Source organism: Argopecten irradians, chromosome 8, assembly GCF_041381155.1.
Source record: "Argopecten irradians isolate NY chromosome 8, Ai_NY, whole genome shotgun sequence".
NCBI classification, from domain to species: domain Eukaryota; kingdom Metazoa; phylum Mollusca; class Bivalvia; order Pectinida; family Pectinidae; genus Argopecten; species Argopecten irradians.
Window position 1 is genome coordinate 26,457,397 of NC_091141.1, and position 19,279 is coordinate 26,476,675.

General features: G+C 36.2%; 2 protein-coding genes across 2 annotated transcripts; both read right to left on the reverse strand.

The window, feature by feature from the left end:
* Nucleotides 1–9,498: 9,498 nt before the first annotated feature.
* LOC138328858 (galactose-3-O-sulfotransferase 2-like) lies at nt 9,499–12,815 on the reverse strand. Its single transcript, XM_069275576.1, has 2 exons — nt 12,675–12,815; nt 9,499–12,347 (listed from the first exon to the last, which is right to left on the reverse strand). The coding sequence occupies exons 1-2, from the start codon at nt 12,704–12,706 to the stop codon at nt 11,213–11,215; spliced, it is 1,167 nt and encodes a 388-aa protein (XP_069131677.1). The 5' UTR covers nt 12,707–12,815; the 3' UTR covers nt 9,499–11,212.
* Nucleotides 12,816–16,456: 3,641 nt separating this feature from the next.
* LOC138328859 (transmembrane protein 101-like) lies at nt 16,457–19,197 on the reverse strand. The gene is made up of 3 exons (XM_069275577.1): nt 19,065–19,197; nt 17,850–18,030; nt 16,457–17,016 (listed from the first exon to the last, which is right to left on the reverse strand). Exons 1-3 carry the CDS (start codon nt 19,169–19,171, stop codon nt 16,555–16,557), a joined length of 750 nt encoding a protein of 249 aa, XP_069131678.1. The 5' UTR covers nt 19,172–19,197; the 3' UTR covers nt 16,457–16,554.
* Between the last annotated feature and the right edge of the window lie 82 nt (nt 19,198–19,279).

A 19,279-nucleotide genomic window follows, 5' to 3' on the forward strand; every position in this document is an offset into this window, starting at 1 on the left:
GATTTGCCCCCCTTTTCCACGTACACAAAGGTACAGATCTGTCTCCCTTATCCATGTAAACACAGGTACAGATCTGTCTCTCTTATCCACGTACACAAAGGTACAGATCTGTCTCCCTTATCCACGTAAACACAGGTTTAAATCTGTCCCCCTTTTCCCCGTAAACACAGGTACAGATCTGTCTCTCTCATCCACGTACACTCAGGTACATATCTGTCTCCTTTATTCACGTAAACACAGGTACAGATCTGTCCCCCTTATCCACGTACACAAAGGTACAGTTCTGTCTCTCATCCACTTAAACACAGGAACAGATCTGTCTCTCTTATACACGTAAATACAGGTACTTATCTGTCTCCCTTATCCACGTAAACACAGGTACAGATCTGTCTCCCTTATCCACATAAACACAGGTATAGATCTGTCTCCCCTATCCACGTACACACAGGTACATACATGTATCTGTCTCTTTTATTCACGTAAACACAGGTACATATACCTGAACCGTTTAACGTTCCCAAATTTGCGTTTCGTTTGCGTTTGCGTTATTTCCGTTAGCAATCGTTAGTGTTAGCAATCGTTTATCGTTAATCGTTATCGTTTGCGTTAGCAATCGTTAATCGTTAGTTGCGTTTACAATCGTTTGCGTTAGAAATCGTTTGCGTTAATCGTTAGCAGGACCCACTTCCGCTAACGTTAGCCACTAAAAATAGAACTAAATGCCGGTGAGATGCTTTGACGATCCGGATATGATATTACGTCTACCGCTTCGTGTAGAAGCGATTATCATAACATCTATGAAATAAAAAAAATATGAATAAAGTGTATTGTAGATCTATTGCATTTTATATCTCTTTTGGATGTATATATGTTTGTTAGATGTGGTTGAAATAAAATCAGTACAGTAACAAGATCGCATACATGACGTACACCCCTATCCGTGAAAACGTTCTGAAATACTCGTATTTAAATGACATTTCAAAACTTCGTGTGATTATCACTTTTTTTATTATTATTATCAGAAACATATATCTTATATATGTTTGTAGTTACTATGATTTCTGCGAAAGCAATTCAAATATTAACGAAAATGTCTTACAGAATATTAATGTCAAAAGCATCATTTTACAAAGAATCCACGACAACTGAAAGATTACACAAGAAAATAGCTAAAACAGATAATAAAAATATAAAAATGTTATTACAGACACGCTGCATAATATTCTTCTTGTTATGTTAAATATTATCAATGTACGAAGAACGCAAAAAAAAAGACTCGGGAGATTTGTAAATAAATTCGTGAACTTTAAAAATCATTAATATGACGAGTTTGAACACGGGGAATAGGTGAGATTTGGCATTTACATGTACATATTTTTAAACGCAATTAATTAGTACTTGTATCTATATGAAAATGGAATAAAATGATGTAAATGTTTGCAATGTACGAGTATACCTACAACTACATGTAGAACACGTGTAGAGAATTAGAACTGTGCAGGGGTAGTACGTTACATTGGAAGCCTTCACACATACTGTACGTACGCGTGTCAAATCAGGCACGGATATACGTTTAAGCTTATATCAATAAAAACTGGACAGTCACGGGCACCTTCTCACATGTGTTGGTTGTTATTTGTACCTGGAATCTTTTCAATTCCCAGCATGACGCGCACGGGTATTTTACCTGTACAGGTATATAGGTCACGACTGGTGTTACCTTGTGTCGACCCCCTGTAGCTGGCCACGGGCGGAGTTCACCTGTAATTAACACCTTCTTGGGAGGGAGATTAACTTTATACCCAACTTACCTGTGCCCCGTGCAAAAATGTACACTGTGACAGTACATTTCACGGATATATATATGTACTGTCGTATTTCAAAGTTTTGATGTGTGCAATATGCTTTCTTATAGATTACGTTGGAATGAATTAGCTTACACTTATACATTGTATGAAAAATTAATTTGCTTAAACTGTAAATTGAAGAGTTGCTTGGTGTGAAATGTGATCAAATAACTATATTTCTTACACCAGTTACAAATATACGTAAAAAATTGTCGCAATGCAATTTTACAGTTATCTTCAGTGTGCATACATGTATGCATGTGCATCACTATCTTCATCGTCGTTGTCATCAATGATTATGTATAATTGACTTAATTTGAATATAAATAACTGGAAGTGAAATATTTTCATTCTTCATCTCTTTATTATATGCATGAACTGTAAAATGAGAGAACTGCAAATGGCGAAACACGAATTCAAATGTTCAATCTTTATTTCAGTAGCTGTGGCGCGCCGGCGTATGTACATGTACGTGCATTGTAAATGTACATGTACGACCCTAAAATCGATGTCTAGTCAATTATAAGCAATGAGCTTTTATGAATGCACACCCTAGTAATATACAGCGTGTAATCCGTTATGAAACAAATATTCCGAGAATACAATTTTCCATGATAAGCGGAAGAGCCTTTCGACGATCTGAAAAAACCCTGAAACTTGTGATTGATGCGGGAAACACTATAAGATGTTAATTATTACCATTGTTGAGTTATGAAACATCGATAATAGAAATCAAACATATAGATGGAAATTTGATTTACAGCATTTTAAATGTGTTTGTGTGAAAATGTTTCCATTTAAAGTACATGTACCAGTATACGCCTGATCGCTTCACTAAAGTTATGACATTGTGACGGTAATATTATCAATAAAGTGTTGTTGTAACAATTTGTTTGTTATTTCTTAAAATGTCGGACAAATATGACACTTATAATAATACAATTCTCTCTTATACATACGGTTGTACAAGTAATGTGTAAACGTACGTGTGAAGTGGAAACTTCGTATCGAGTACAGTCGTGTTTTACTTCATTGTGTGATTACAGTTGCACATGTCATTCATTTTGTAAACGTACATTTTGTACATGGAAACTTTGCATCGAGTACTGTCGTCTTTGACTTCATCGTGTCCATATAGTTTTCATAGGCAAATGTTTATATGATATACAGAAACTTTAATCCCGAACATACTCCAGTTTTTCTTGTACTTTCGTTTGTATTTCAAAACATCAAGATCCGTAATTCATTTACCGTCAAGCCGTGTCCGTGATTATAACAATGGTATTTCCGGTTTATCATAGCCGATCGTTTTGCGTTTTGCATTAATCGTTAATCGTTAGCCGGTATTGCGTTAATCGTTTATCGTTAATCGTTAATCGTTAGCAATCGTTAGAGTTAGCTAACGGACGATTTTTTTGCGTTGCGTTTGCGTTAGGTTGGGAACGTTAAACGGTTCAGGTACTGTATCTGTCTTCTTTATCCACTTAAACACAGGTATAGATTTGTCCCCTTATCCACGTAAACACTGGTACAGATTTGTCCCCTTATCTACATAAACACAGGTACAGATTCGTCTCCCTTATCCACGTAAACACATGTACAGATCTGTCTCCCTTACCCACGTAAACACAGGTACAGATTTGTCCCCTTATCCACGTAAACACAGGTACAGATCTTACCCACCTTATCCACGTAAACTCAGGTACAGATTTGTCCCCCTTTTCCACGTACACAAAGGTACAGATCTGTCTCCCTTATCCACGTAAACACAGGTACAGGTCTGTCTCTCTTATCCACGTACACAAAGGTACAGATCTGTCTCCCTTATCCACGAAAACACAGGTATAAATCTGTCCCCCTTATCCACGTAAACACAGGTACAGATCTGTCTCTCTCATCCACGTACACTCAGGTACATATCTGTCTCCCTTATCCACGTAAACACATGTACAGATCTGTCCCCCTTATCCACGTACACAAAGGTACAGATCTGTCTCTCATCCACTTAAACACAGGTACATATCTGTCTCCCTTATCCACATAAACACAGGTACAGATCTGTCTGCCTTATCCACGTACACACAGGTACAGGTGTCCTTTATTCACGTAAACACAGGTACATATCTGTCTCCTTCATCCACTTAAACACAGTACAGATCTGTCTCCCTTATCCACGTAAACACTGATACGGATCTGTCTCCCTTATCCACGTAAACACAGTACAGATCTGTCCCCCTGTATCCATGTAAACACATGTACATATCTGTCTCTCTTATCCACGTAAACACAGGTACAGATCTGTCTCCTTTGTCCACGTAAACACAGGTACAGATCTGGCCCCCGTGTATTTACGTTAACACAGGTACAGATCTGTACCCCTTATCTACGTAAACACAGGTACAGATTTGTCCCCCTTATCTACGTAAACACAGGTATATATTTTTCTCCCTTATCCACGTAAACACAGGTACAGATCTGTCCCCCTTATCCAAGCTATCACAGGTAGAGACATGTCCCCTTATCCACGTAAACACAGGTACATATTTGTCCCCTTATCCACGTAAAAACAGGAACAGATCTGTCTCCCTTATCCACGTTATCACAGGTACAGATCTGTTCCCCTTATCCACGTAAACACGGGTAGAGATATGTCCCCGTAACCACGTAAACACAGGTACAGATTTGTCCCCTTATCCACATAAAAACAGCTACAGATCTGTCCCCCTTATCCACGTAAACACAGGTACCGATCTGTCTCCCTTATCCACGTAAATACAGGTACAGATCTGTCGCCTTATCCACTTAAACACAGGTACAGATTTGTTCCCCTTATCCACGTACACAAAGGTACAGTTCTGTCCCCCTTATCCACGTTTACACAGATACAAATATGTTCCCTTATCCATGTAAACAAAGGTACAGATCGGTTCCCCTTATCCACGAACACACAGGGACAAATCTGTCTCCTAAACAAAAGTTCAAATCTGTCACTTTTAATGATGTATACATATATGCAGTTCAAACATTCTTTAATGATACATACCTATTTTCTCCTCTGTTAAATCGATGTTCAGCTATTAAGTTCCCTACCACTGCCAAACCGTACGAATTCCATCGTTTCAATTTTAAAATAGAATCCTTAACTAGCAATCAAATTATAAAAAAAAAACGAATCAAAAGTTATTTTTATAACAAAAACAAACCATTCCTTTTACAGCGAGTAGTCACAAAGATTAATTGACCCGGATCCTATAGAAACTGATGATTATGGACATTCTTAATAACTCCTGTTCCATATTCTTTAAAATCTTAACCTGTCGGATTATGTAATGTCTCTCCTGTTGGGATGTACGAGTATCACAGCGGATGATATCCGAGGCGTCAGTTAGCCTATACTGTAGCCTGAAAACTGCAGCAACTCTCTTCTATCACACACCGCTCTTACGATACTATAGCTTGAAAACTGCAGTAACTCTGTTCTATCACACACCGCTCTTACGCCTTTTCTCGGGTCACAGTATTGGCAGAATATCACACTATCACTGATAATTCGCACGCACGTCTATCTCAGGCTTTGACTCTTACGCTTAACAAGTTTTACTTTAATTGAAATGTGTAGAAAAACAGGAGAAGAAGCAAAACCAAAAATTCTACTATGGATCAGAATTGAGATCGATATTGAAGTTAGTGTGTAGATTATTTGTGTGAAGGAAGGTTTTTATGTACCAAAACTCCAAGCCAGAATACATTTCAGGAAACAGTATCAAAACCCTTAATGCATATAGTAAACATGATTATTTTCACGGATGGACTTTTTTCGATAAGTCATATTTAAAACTGTTCGCGATGTGTTAATATTTGTGAAATGCATTTATAATGAAATTATTCGAATGTTCGTGCGTGAATATATTCGAAGAAGAAGTAAAACAAGGCAGAACTTACAGTATCTAAAAATTGCTAAGTGTAAGTCTGAAAATATATTGTAGTTTTTAAAATTTTTTTTCTGCATGATTAACAGCGTGATTTAAAAAAAAAAAGAATTTTTTTTTAATTAAGCAAAAATAGGGATAGATAAATATATTTGGTCTTAAATCAGTTGGAACATTCGGAACTTCGTATGTTCTCGTTTACGAATGGTTCCGAATGTTTCCAATTAAGTCTCTGCTACATGTAAGTAATATGGTATATGCATTTCGATGTAATGGGCCGATTTATAAACTTGAATTAATAACTCCACAATCAATAAGTTTCCTCGATATCACGACACTTTAAGTTGATTGTGTCTTTTAAAATGATAACAATAAATCAATTAATGTCTTTTCAAAGCAAACATCCTGGCTGTTAATGGACGTTAAACTAATAAAACCAAACCAAACCTCCTTCATATTTGATAAAGAAAAGTGGTCACTCGTAAACACTGATTTAAAACGTTAATTAAAAATCGCCTCAATGTCGATCAAAAATATTTTGATAAAGCTTTTGTTTGCTCCATCCTTTCTTCGACATAATATTTCATGATCATTTAAACACGTGGGCTACCCGATCTGATGCCTACGTATCTAAACTCACTACATGTATTTTATTCTCGTCTAATGTCATCTAGTATATTGTATATTTAACAACACGTCAAATTAAGGAACATATATCATTATTTGGCATTCTGTATACGAGTGTTTTAAAATCAATTTTGAGCAGGACTGGCATAAATAGTATTGTGCGCAAACCTTGTACATATTACTAATATATTTTTGCAATAAATAAAACATGGTGATTACTTTGTAATGTTTTCTTTGCATGCGACACGCACTCTATGTTACCTCACTACTACATACAAGGAGATATTCCCTCAAAGTGACTTGGATGGTTCGCAAGAAAAATTTCCCATTAAGCAAACAGCAAAAAAGCTTAGATACTAAACGTGTCGTGTTTTAGAGGCATCTTTGTATAACTCATTGTTCGTCCCCGTCATCAAGCAGAGTGATATCTGAGTTCCAACATCTTTGTATAACTCATTGTTCGTCCCCGTCATCAAGCAGAGTGATATCTGAGTTCCAACATCTTTGTATAACTCATTGTTCGTCCCCGTCATCAGAGTGATATCTGAGTTCCAACATCTTTGTATAACTCATTGTTCGTCCCCGTCATCAGAGTGATATCTGAGTTCCAACATCTTTGTATAACTCATTGTTCGTCCCCGTCATCAGAGTGATATCTGAGTTCCAACATCTTTGTATAACTCATTGTTCGTCCCCGTCATCTGAGTGATATCTGAGTTCCAACATCTTTGTATAACTCATTGTTCGTCCCCGTCATCTGAGTGATATCTGAGTTCCAACATCTTTGTATAACTCATTGTTCGTCCCCGTCATCTGAGTGATATCTGAGTTCCAACATCTTTGTATAACTCATTGTTCGTCCCCGTCATCTGAGTGATATCTGAGTTCCAACATCTTTGTATAACTCATTGTTCGTGCCCGTCATCAAGCAGAGTGATATCTGAGTTCCAACATCTTTGTATAACTCATTGTTCGTGCCCGTCATCAAGCAGAGTGATATCTGAGTTCCAACATCTTTGTATAACTCATTGTTCGTCCCCGTCATCTGAGTGATATCTGAGTTCCAACATCTTTGTATAACTCATTGTTCGTCCCCGTCATCTGAGTGATATCTGAGTTCCAACATCTTTGTATAACTCATTGTTCGTCCCCGTCATCTGAGTGATATCTGAGTTCCAACATCTTTGTATAACTCATTGTTCGTCCCCGTCATCTGAGTGATATCTGAGTTCCAACATCTTTGTATAACTCATTGTTCGTGCCCGTCATCAAGCAGAGTGATATCTGAGTTCCAACATCTTTGTATAACTCATTGTTCGTGCCCGTCATCAAGCAGAGTGATATCTGAGTTCCAACATCTTTGTATAACTCATTGTTCGTCCCCGTCATCTGAGTGATATCTGAGTTCCAACATCTTTGTATAACTCATTGTTCGTCCCCGTCATCTGAGTGATATCTGAGTTCCAACATCTTTGTATAACTCATTGTTCGTCCCCGTCTCATCTGAGTGATATCTGAGTTCCAACATCTTTGTATAACTCATTGTTCGTCCCCGTCATCTGAGTGATATCTGAGTTCCAACATCTTTGTATAACTCATTGTTCGTGCCCGTCATCAAGCAGAGTGATATCTGAGTTCCAACATCTTTGTATAACTCATTGTTCGTGCCCGTCATCAAGCAGAGTGATATCTGAGTTCCAACATCTTTGTATAACTCATTGTTCGTCCCCGTCATCAGAGTGATATCTGAGTTCCAACATCTTTGTATAACTCATTGTTCGTCCCCGTCATCTGAGTGATATCTGAGTTCCAACATCTTTGTATAACTCATTGTTCGTCCCCGTCATCTGAGTGATATCTGAGTTCCAACATCTTTGTATAACTCATTGTTCGTCCCCGTCATCTGAGTGATATCTGAGTTCCAACATCTTTGTATAACTCATTGTTCGTGCCCGTCATCAAGCAGAGTGATATCTGAGTTCCAACATCTTTGTATAACTCATTGTTCGTGCCCGTCATCAAGCAGAGTGATATCTGAGTTCCAACATCTTTGTATAACTCATTGTTCGTGCCCGTCATCAAGCAGAGTGATATCTGAGTTCCAACATCTTTGTATAACTCATTGTTCGTGCCCGTCATCAAGCAGAGTGATATCTGAGGTCCAACATCTTTGTATAACTCATTGTTCGTCCCCGTCATCAGAGTGATATCTGAGTTCCAACATCTTTGTATAACTCATTGTTCGTCCCCGTCATCTGAGTGATATCTGAGTTCCAACATCTTTGTATAACTCATTGTTCGTCCCCGTCATCTGAGTGATATCTGAGTTCCAACATTTTGAGAAGGACATACCAGATTATCTCTGATAAACTTTTATTTTAGTGTACTAACGTAAAATCATAATTTTCAGAAAATTCAATGATAAATTGAACGCTTCCAAATAAAGATCCACTTTGACCTACATTGTACATTTTCAATATAGCGTTTTGCCCTGTGTCTGAATTTGAATTTAGTTTTAATTATGAATAGGTGAAAATAACAAAAATATGTTGCTATACGTTTTTCCCAATAAGCATTAAGCACGCAACAGTAAGTAATCCATTGTAAATTATTTTGTTCATCCTTAAGTTGCCACTGATGACCAAAAATAGGTCCCCTGTCATTTCTAATCAGGATCAAATTAGACATTGATGAAATCTCCCGATTTTCCTGGCCTTACTAAGGTACAAACTACTCGGTATGGTGAACACATTTAGGAGGATTTATATATGTCACCACATTGTAACGTGAAACCGTCAAATATCTGCGAGATATATTTATTGTTCTATTATTCTACAATGGATTAAGGATGGCTACACTGTTAAATACCTACCACAAAGATTGTTTTATGTAAAACTATTATGGATGAGGAGACTGTTAAATATCTACTACAACTTTTGTTATACGTAGAACTATTATGGACATGAAATCTGTACAAGAAAGGAATAAAACCAATATAAAGGAAACTTTATGTAAGTTTTTATTTTAGATGAATATTTTATTATCCACTTGTACATATATAAATAGATTTATTCATGAAAACAATACATGGCCCGTAGATTGATCATAGCTTGATCGATTTTACTGTTATTGTTGATAGTAAAACAAAACGCCGTTCGATAACCTTGTTACGAGAATTTTTATCATCTTGATTGTAGTTTCGTGTGTTGGTTTCCATGGTGATGTACAGATCATGTGTTTTGATCTGTGGAGACATAATAATGTTATTATCACTCATCCATATTTGACAGTGGAGTCAATGTATCGCAAAGAGTTTCGTGTACATTTAAATCCCTTCTAGCACCATTTCTCGTCATGCGTTCACAATGTAACTGACAAGCTAAACCAGCCATACAAGCCTCTGAGACACCACAAGGAGAGCGCAATTTGTTCCTATAAAACTACCAGATTGGAACGAGTGAAAATATTAATTGGTTATAGCTTCAATTTAGAGGCTTTTTTTCTTGCTTCATCCAAAACCAGAACGAATATTGGTTTCATGTTTCCACATAAAAGACATTATCTTCTTGTCAAGAGCGACCAGCTAAATGTACTACACGTATAGCATACGGCTTTGGTTCGGTTTTATGAATGTCAATGTGAATTTGCATCTGTATGCATGAATTTATGGAAGTCATTTGCATCTAGATGATATTAGATATTGATCGGATGAGGGATATGTTTTCTGTAATTTACATCATTTTGTGGAGATGAAGACAGGGATCGATATGTGTGAAGAAAGATTGTCGGGTCGTACAGAATTCCAAAGATATATAAAAATATATGATTGTAGATGAGAAATAAATTTTACAGAAAATAAGGCCTAAATTTCACTATCAAAAACAGAAGCAGGCGATTTAGTATTTTTCTTCAGTTACAAAAGTTACTTACTTTACACTATTACCACCATTGAAAAGTTTGAGCTTCTATTTTTACTTCAAGTTAAAAATATGAAAAATAATTAATTGCATCCCGAAAAAAATTCCGTGGCACTATATTCTATATGGAATGAAGTACTGATTGCACATGCACCACAGGCGAAATAAATTATTTTACATTATTTTTTGTGTTAATTTGGCATATATATACATGATTAAACACCAATTATTGTTCAAATGATGAATATCATTTCTACTCTGTCGGCGGTGGAGCATCTTTAATTATATCATAGAGCTTTTTTCATGTATGGCGGATTGACTGGCAAACGCGATTTTCTTCTAGCTTATTCAAATTGACGGGATATTATAACTGTAAAATTGTAATTAAAACATCGAGGTATGAGAAAAAAAACACCTTTTCATATATGGATATAATTCTACCATCGGGATAACAAAATTTTGTAAATGTATCGCCATTACAACAGTCTGTGACCCTCGGGTAGAATATCCCTAGTCTTCATATCCACATATGAAAGAGATTTATAGATGCAATCTCTAGGGTTATAGGGTGAAAAAATATGCACTTTAAAAGTTTACAAAAATATTTCTTTTTAAGGTTAAAACAATGACGGTATTAACCATCTATAATAATTGTATCAACTTATATGTTCATGGTCTAAGAGAGATAACTTAAAGTAAAAGCAATCAGTGACAAACCTTATACTGTTATTCAGAAATGCTATGCCCATCACTATTTCAGGATCCATAGGAAAACCTACATAAATGACGTTCATTATAACTATAATTTAACATTTATCACCGCCATAGGTACGAAATGGAGTCTTGAAATAACATTACTAAACTTGATTTCTTGCTCAAAATCTGTATGTCCTTAGTGTGCGTCCTTCTTCAGTAAGTTATCCTGATAATAACCATACTGCTTCAATCGAAGTTCTTTTATAAACGGTATCTCTGGTATGTTCATATAATGACAGTCCCACTCAGTCACATCAAAGGCTGCCGTCCACCTTGATTTTACAACTTTATATGTATCGAAATCGTCTTCGTATTGCTGACAAAAGAATTCTATGTCACGTCTAAGACGTCTGAAATAGTTCACTTCCTCGTGTATATCTGGACCTTGCGCTCGTAACAGAGCTTGTAGTTTGTTGTAAAAATGATCATATAGTGCGTAGTCTATCTCGTCCCAAATTTGGTGACGGTACCCATCGCCTGGGTTGAAAAGAAAGTCGACCGCGCCATGTCTCTTCACATTCTTCTTAATGTATATAACATCTTTTATTTCCCAGTTCAAAAGTCTTCTTAACAGAATTAGTGATTCGTCAAAATGTTCTACAACCATTATTAGGTCGAACTCTGAATCTAGTTTATGAATATATCTTTGAATTTCTGTTTTATTTCTAGTTCGAAACACATGTGGCGGGAAATTATACTCCATTGCCATGCTGTTGTCGAGAAAACTTATGGACGAGCCATTGTTGTAAAAATGTGGATTCTCTAGGAATCTCGAAACAGGAAACGGGTCGTCGATATCAAACACTTGTTTCGGTCGGAAATAATTGAGAATAGATTTGAAGTGATCAAATGGATCCCTCACAATACCAATATAGACAGTGTCTCGTGGCATAATCCTATCAAAGGCAGTTCTGTTGTATATCACGTGACAGCAGGTGATGTCATAGGACCTGTTCCTAGGTGCTGGAAGTATGTTCCTGCTTGTGATTGTATTCCTGAGACTTATTATGTTCGGGAAGAAAAACTTGGGAACTTTAGGCAACACGACAAGAAGGTCTCTCCGCATGGCGAACCTTAAGAAGACATTTTGGACAGTCGTGCTAGCGGCTTTGTGTACTTTCAAGAAAGCAATATGGCGTTTTTCGACATCCTTCTTCCCTCGTACAAACGTCTGTTGTGTAGATACTTTATCGTGGCGATGGGGTCCGGTGTACATCACATAGGATAGCCAGATAATGTACAATACCAGTACAACCACCACGTAGTAGGATCTGTGAGGGAAAACAATTGGTATCGCATCAATACAAATGATCGGAACCAGGCTAAGTAATTTAGTAATCCAAATTTGATACTTGTAATAACATTTATTTACTGATGCTAGTAATACTTACGCTGTATATTTAATTTGCGACTTATAATAAAAGAAAATTACGCCAATTTACTTTTGAGATCGTTCATGAATGTCAGATCATGCAGTGTCTATCAGCTTGGTTTTACTGGAATACCCTTACTTTCCGCATTCCAATTTTAAGGAGGACATAGATAAATAAATAAAGATCGCAACATAAACATTTATATCATCTACTAGAAATACTTACCTTAATTTCTTCATTGTCCTAGTTATATACATATACTTATCCGTAGTACTGTGGATTCTAAATGAATGTCACATGTTAATATATAAAATACTATGAGTATTGACTACTAGTGTATTTTACAGTGGTGCCTTCTGTCAAGTCTATGAAAACTCTGAGATTTTCCGGATATAATCTTAGTCAGGAAATGAACTAGACTTGGGTGTATTACTTACGAGATATACACTTTGTATATAATGTGTCGTTAACGATTTTAGTCAAAAAATCTTTACAGACCGCTAAACATTTCTAGAGAAATGTTGTTGTTTTTTGGACACCAGATGGTAGGTTCAATGTATGTAAACTGTAATCAATTCTCTCAAATTCTATGGGAATTTAACCAATACAACATGTGTATGCTCATTATATGTATATTGCTACTAATTGACATTTTATTACTGTTCAAGAGATGGGCGTACATGTAATATTTAAAGGACCAAATGCTACGTTTCTGAAACAAATAAGTTTATTCATAAAAATGTAATTTAAGAACATCTACATTTTATACATCGATGACCCGATTCGAATAATATAGCAACAGCACCATACAAACGCTAGATAACTGGCATGGGATGTACTTGATTTGGAGTTTAAAACACTTCAAGATAGTGGCTACCTCACAGCAAAATAGGTAGGTTTCTCCGAAAGTAAGAAATACATGTCATGCACATTTTTCTGCATTACTCCCGAGATTTTGCGAGAACTAAACAACGAACACAAACATTCATTCATCTGGATCCATTATTACGTTTGAGGATTGTACTCCCGCTGCTCTGAGGTTGTTGTTAGTTGGGATCTAAGATTCAAAGAGTAACAACTGGTGTAAACATACATTGTACATTTGATATTTTCGAGTATATGTTGTAAGTGAATGAGTTTTCTTCTTCCTCTTGTCAAAGTACAGTTTATTTGATCAACTCGTTATTTATTAGTTATTTATCAAAAAACAATGTCTCGGTGACATGGGAGTTTTCGCGGAGTGGATTCGAAAACATTGGTATGGAGTTTTGTTTTGGATAAGGAGTGGACACATTTGGGTATTGAACGTACATTGTAATTAAATCCAGTACATTCATTTACGTCGATGTGGATGGAATCTCTATTCCCATGGTTCGTTATTTATACTGAAATTATGTATTTGCTCCCGTTTGTCAATGTGCTGATAGAAAATCAATTTCATATAAACATATTTTAGTATTTGTATGAAATGTTCAAAATGAATATCATAAAAGACCAACTTCGTTGTTACTATCAGGTATTCAGGGATCCCAACTGATAATCGACCACCGTTTTTTATTCAAAGTACGCTTTATCCTACAAACTTTGACATTGATGAATCACTCGCAATAAAACATTGAAGATGAATCTTAGATACATACATTTATGTATATATGTTCCTTCAGTCGATCCAGAGAGTCTGTTTCCTAAGAGACAAAAGTGTTCAAAACCATCGTCAACAAATTAAAATACCAGGTCAAGATCAACGAAAGCGACGACAAATCAGATGTTGATAATTTTGTGGATTTCATTCCGAGAGTTTTAGACGAATTAAGACCAGTTGACTATCATCACGCATGGATCAACATGATTCAGTCCATATCGAAAAAGTAATAATTTCCACTTCGGGATATCGATCATTGACTACATATTCGTTAAATGGAACAGGTTCATTCGTGATGAACCTTGCGGCATATCTTTTCGACGGCCGGCAGGATTCGAACTTGACTCAATTTTGATAGTAGGTTATAACAAATGACATCTATGAAAGCAGTTTGCATACGATGCAGGTCACCACGCACGGGTCATGGAGGCTGAAACCTGCGTGTGGGACTTGTTTTTTTTTTTTTTTTTTTGAAATCGGTGCTATTTTTCCCTTCCTTTTCCCTTTCTCTCTATTTTCTCTTACTTTGATATCTCTTCTATCGTTTAAGACCATCTGCATGTCTGTTAGCTGCAATATTGTAGCTCAAAAGACTTTTTGACAGAAAATGGTGTCGTAAAGGTATAGTAGGCCGGGTACGTATATTATTTAAGCTCACAACGACAGGTTTCCGGGCACGCACTAAAATCCGGATTTCAGACCTCAATTTTTGACTTATTTGGGCATGTTCATTGGTGATTTGTGACGTTACTAATTTATAATGCAATGACCGAAATGATATTGACATGATATATATAGGGATGAACATTTTCTATTCAAAAAATTAGTATTTAGTTTTCAACGGTCTCAGATGGGCTCCAGAAGGGTGCATTAAATGGGGCAAATGAATAATTACGCATAAATACCTTACGGCCGTCCAAAGGATATACATGTAAGCATTAAAAGTCCGAAAATCACCTGTTTACAACAATTGTTACACACCGAACCAATGCCAACTTGAGAGCAGTGAGCGATACAAGCAATAAACGTATTTATGAATACAAAGAATACTGATGTGTTTAATCCCGGCAAAATGTAGCGATAATGTGCTACTTACTTTCAGAGAAACTTCACTTTGCACCCGACACCTACAAGCAGCGAACTTGTTTTCAACTAGTTTGCTGTGTGGTGTAATACATATGTACTGTGGATTCCCCACCATGGTAATATATTTAGCAAAAGTTGGATTTACACATGGTTCTTAATAATAAATTGTTACCTTTGTAAGATGGCGTTTCAATTCATATGTGGCTTTAAGTTATATACATTTTGTATAAGGGTCAAAGAAGTAATATCAACAGGATTTTCTAGATGTATATACATCTTACATATATAGAGAGGTTCCCAATAAGTGACTGTTGTTTATCATATTTATCAAACTCTAGTTAATTTACAAATTTTGCAAACACACCAGCTTTTTCAAGTGCCATTTAAAAATTTAAAAATTAACTAACCATAGTTTAGATAAATATATATGATAAATAACAGTCACGCGTTGGGGAACTTGTTCATCCTATACATGTATAAAACTCTTTCATATGTGGATATGAGGGATATTCTACCCGAGGGTCACATAATGTAGTACAACTCGAGGCTTGCCGACGGGCTTGGTGACGGGGATATATTAATTAGGTCATATTAAAAATACACTGTAGTCTGTGAACTCTGTGAGCATCATCTGGTTTTTCCATGTTTAAAGCAGATTTTTAAGTGATTTAGGATGTAGGATGCTACAATTATGCCTTCCGCCCCAATGCATGATCATAAAAGGCGACTAAATTTGGGATATTATATTGGATTCTGTCCCATGTTAAACAAACAGTAAAGATAAGGTTTCTTTCTAAGGAAAATTTCTTAACCAGTTATTTAAAGGGCCACTACCTTTCTGAAACGGTTTTTAAATTCTAAAATAGGAATGTAAAACAAAATTGATAATTTTTTCAAGTCACAAAAGTTCTTAATTGACCGTTAATACTATGCTTACAATCACTTTATTAACAATTTAATTTAAATAAATCTTATGCTAATTTTCATTACGAGGGTCGTTTTATGTTTCCCGCCGTCATCCTATTTTACCGTGCTTCAGTTTATTATCACTGCATCAGATGGAAAAACAGTGAAATGAATCTCACTGTTTACAAAGTTTACAAACGGAATCTAGCATTTGGTCGGTGTTATAACATCTGATAAGTAAAAAAAAAGTTTTGCATGAAGACAACTTAGACTACTTTATAAATCGAGAAAGATAGTTTGTTTCCAACGCTGTACATGAAAATTAAGGAATTGGGAGATCTGAATTCAAAACACTCATACATGTAGGAATCAATTTACATTCATCATCATTTTATTTATAGAAACAGGAATATACAATGTAGTCATTATAATGGTAATAAATCAAATATATCATTATATCTTAGCTTACCGTTAGTCATTTTTAGTTTTTATTACATTGTCAAATCTTAATGTCACCATTGTAAACCCTATTATTAGAAATATATCATCCATGACGATTCGGACTTGATTCCAATGGTGCATCCCACGTTTTCCCACCCAAAACGTGAAGTCACAGTCCACAAACACTGTATACAATGTCAATAGTATAACTATAGAAATAGACATATCACGAAGGAAATATCCCGAGAAGAAACTCAGCGCTGCACACGCGACGATGAGCGTGAAGAAGTATCTACTCCAGTCGCCCCCTACTATGTGCGAGAGGAAGGCACTTCTATCTTCATTACTGTTATTAAGGATGTATGTCAGCCCAAGAAGGTATAATCCTATAGTTATCTCCCCTAGTCGACGAGTTGACGATGTCCTGTCCTGTAGGTAAGAATACAATACGAACATCCCCGCACATCCTAAATGTCTTATCCCCATACGGATCTGGAAAAACAAATCAAATCAGTCATTGTCAATATTATCTTTAGAGATTAAGAATATGTGACCTTATTAGTGATATCATTGTATAATGTTCTAAAAGGACACTAGAAATCATCAGTTTATATACATTAAGCCATAATGTTGAGGGATCTATTCAAGAGTGTAAAGTTCACCCAGGTTTGTTCTGTTTAATCTATAAACCATATCATTTGATTTATTATATTGGTGTAACAGGGTGCAGGATTTACAATAAATTTAATACCTGCCTCTGCCAGGGATTGAACTCGGGACCTCTGGATTACTAGTCTGACGCTCAACCGATCGAGCTAAAGAGAAGTTCTCTCTAGCTGAGAGATATATTGCGGCTAGTATGACCAAGGTTACATACTCCCCCTCCAGGAATCAACTCGTCCTCGAGTTTCCATGGGTCACAACGATTCCTTTGCAGGTATCGTGAAGTACCATTCCCGAGTCCCTACATGGGCGCCAATGTAACAGGGTGCAGGATTTACAATAAATTTAATACCTGCCTCTGCCAGGGATCAAACTTGGGACCTCTGGATTACTAGTCTGACGCTCAATCGATCGAGCTAAAGAGAAGTTCTCTCTAGCCGAGCGATATATCGCGGCTAGTATTGACCACGGTTACATTGGTCTCACCAATTTTTATCTGACCTACAATGTTCTTCACCAATGGGTGATTTTATTGGCCCTCTGTCACCAATGCTTTTAATTGGTGGCCAATTTTAAATGATGGCAAAAGGTCAATGTTATAGGGTCAAAGATTATAGAATAGCACAATGAACCATATCCATATATACATGTATATGACTTACCCGTTGCCACTGAGAGTAGTGGAGCTGTGTATTGGTGTACATGTTGAAGGCGAAGAAAACCATTTGTCCAGCACACACTAGAGAGAGCTCTTTTCTCATCACTTTCCCTGACATTAGGAAGCCACACATCAGGAACACAGCAATGTTAGCATAGATCAGGCCAGGATGTAATGGAGGCTTTCTGTAATTATATCAAATCATAACAATACCAGTAAATTTAAACATATCGATCAGGCCAAGGTGTATGAAGCAGAGCTCGAGGCTTGCTGTATTTATATAAAAACCTGGCAAATCGCATAGGAGAGGAAAAAATGAAGCGATTGGACCAAGATTTGAACTGCCCCGATTTCTGAAAACAAACTAAGTCAAAATTAAACCTGACTTACATCAATGTTTTCCACTTAAGTTATATAAGCCTATTAAGAAAAAAACCTAAGCCAAGTTCTGACTTAAGTCTGCAAGTTTGTTTAGAGAAATCGGGCCTTAATTGGTCAACGATGATCAACACTGTTCAATTCCACTTTATTTATTAAAAATGTTTAATTACCCTTGTTATGCATTTGCATATACGGTATATATAAATTATATACTGCGAAGAGCAGTACCGGAGCAACGCAGAACCTCACCATGTGTATGAAAAAATGGCGGCCGCAAACTGAAGCTGTCAGCGTCTAGGATTGAATTTTGAAAATTGTGTTTTTTCTTACATTTTCGTGTATCCGTTACCTTAGAAGTGCTTCGCAATTCAGGCATGAATTTGAAGGGCTGTGCCCTTATAAGAATTTACAATCAGAACTTCAAGCACCAGTTTATTTTTTATTTTTTTTTTTTACAATTTATTGCATTTAAAAGTATTTTATTTCATTTTGATCATTACAATTGCTTACATGTTTTTTTGTGTTTTTTTTTTTAACAATACACTACATCAGCTGTACAATTTACTCAAGTTGGCAAGGCTTGTTTGAGTGAATATATTGTTATGTATATTTTTTTTCAAATCCTGTTCTTTTGCTAAATCTACTTATATGCTACATGAGAGAACCGGGTATCTTATTCAACAGTCCATGACTACATCAATACGTATATTTAAAATTAGTAGGTAGACGTTTCACTCAAGCAAGCTTTTGGGTAATCTCCCCTTGTTCAGTTCCCATTCCATGGAGCACGGCTTTTTTTAATGCATTCCTAAACCTAGAATATGTATAAGTAACTTACGTTTCGTGCTGTGCACGTTCTGCCAGAAGCATTAAAAGAGATAAAGCATTGATAAAAGGGAATCGAGCTAAAAGAAATTCGGGCACCGCCTTCCAAGTGACAGCCATCTCTACCAAAACAGTTTCGTCCCATACCAACCATTTCGTCATATTTGCAGCTACTTCGTCCAAATAATAAAATCAAATATATAAAAATTGATATACTTTCTTCAGCTA

Coding starts and splice junctions, on each gene's coding strand:
- LOC138328858 (XM_069275576.1), bottom strand. CDS start 12,706: ATGTATATAACTAGGACAATGAAGAAATTAAG. Junction 12,348..12,674: donor AGGACAATGAAGAAATTAAG/GTAAGTATTTCT, acceptor TTTCCCTCACAG/ATCCTACTACGTGGTGGTTG.
- LOC138328859 (XM_069275577.1), bottom strand. CDS start 19,171: ATGGCTGTCACTTGGAAGGCGGTGCCCGAATTTCTTTTAGCTCGATTC. Junction 18,031..19,064: donor GAACGTGCACAGCACGAAAC/GTAAGTTACTTA, acceptor ATATAATTACAG/AAAGCCTCCATTACATCCTG. Junction 17,017..17,849: donor ACTACTCTCAGTGGCAACGG/GTAAGTCATATA, acceptor TTGTTTTTCCAG/ATCCGTATGGGGATAAGACA.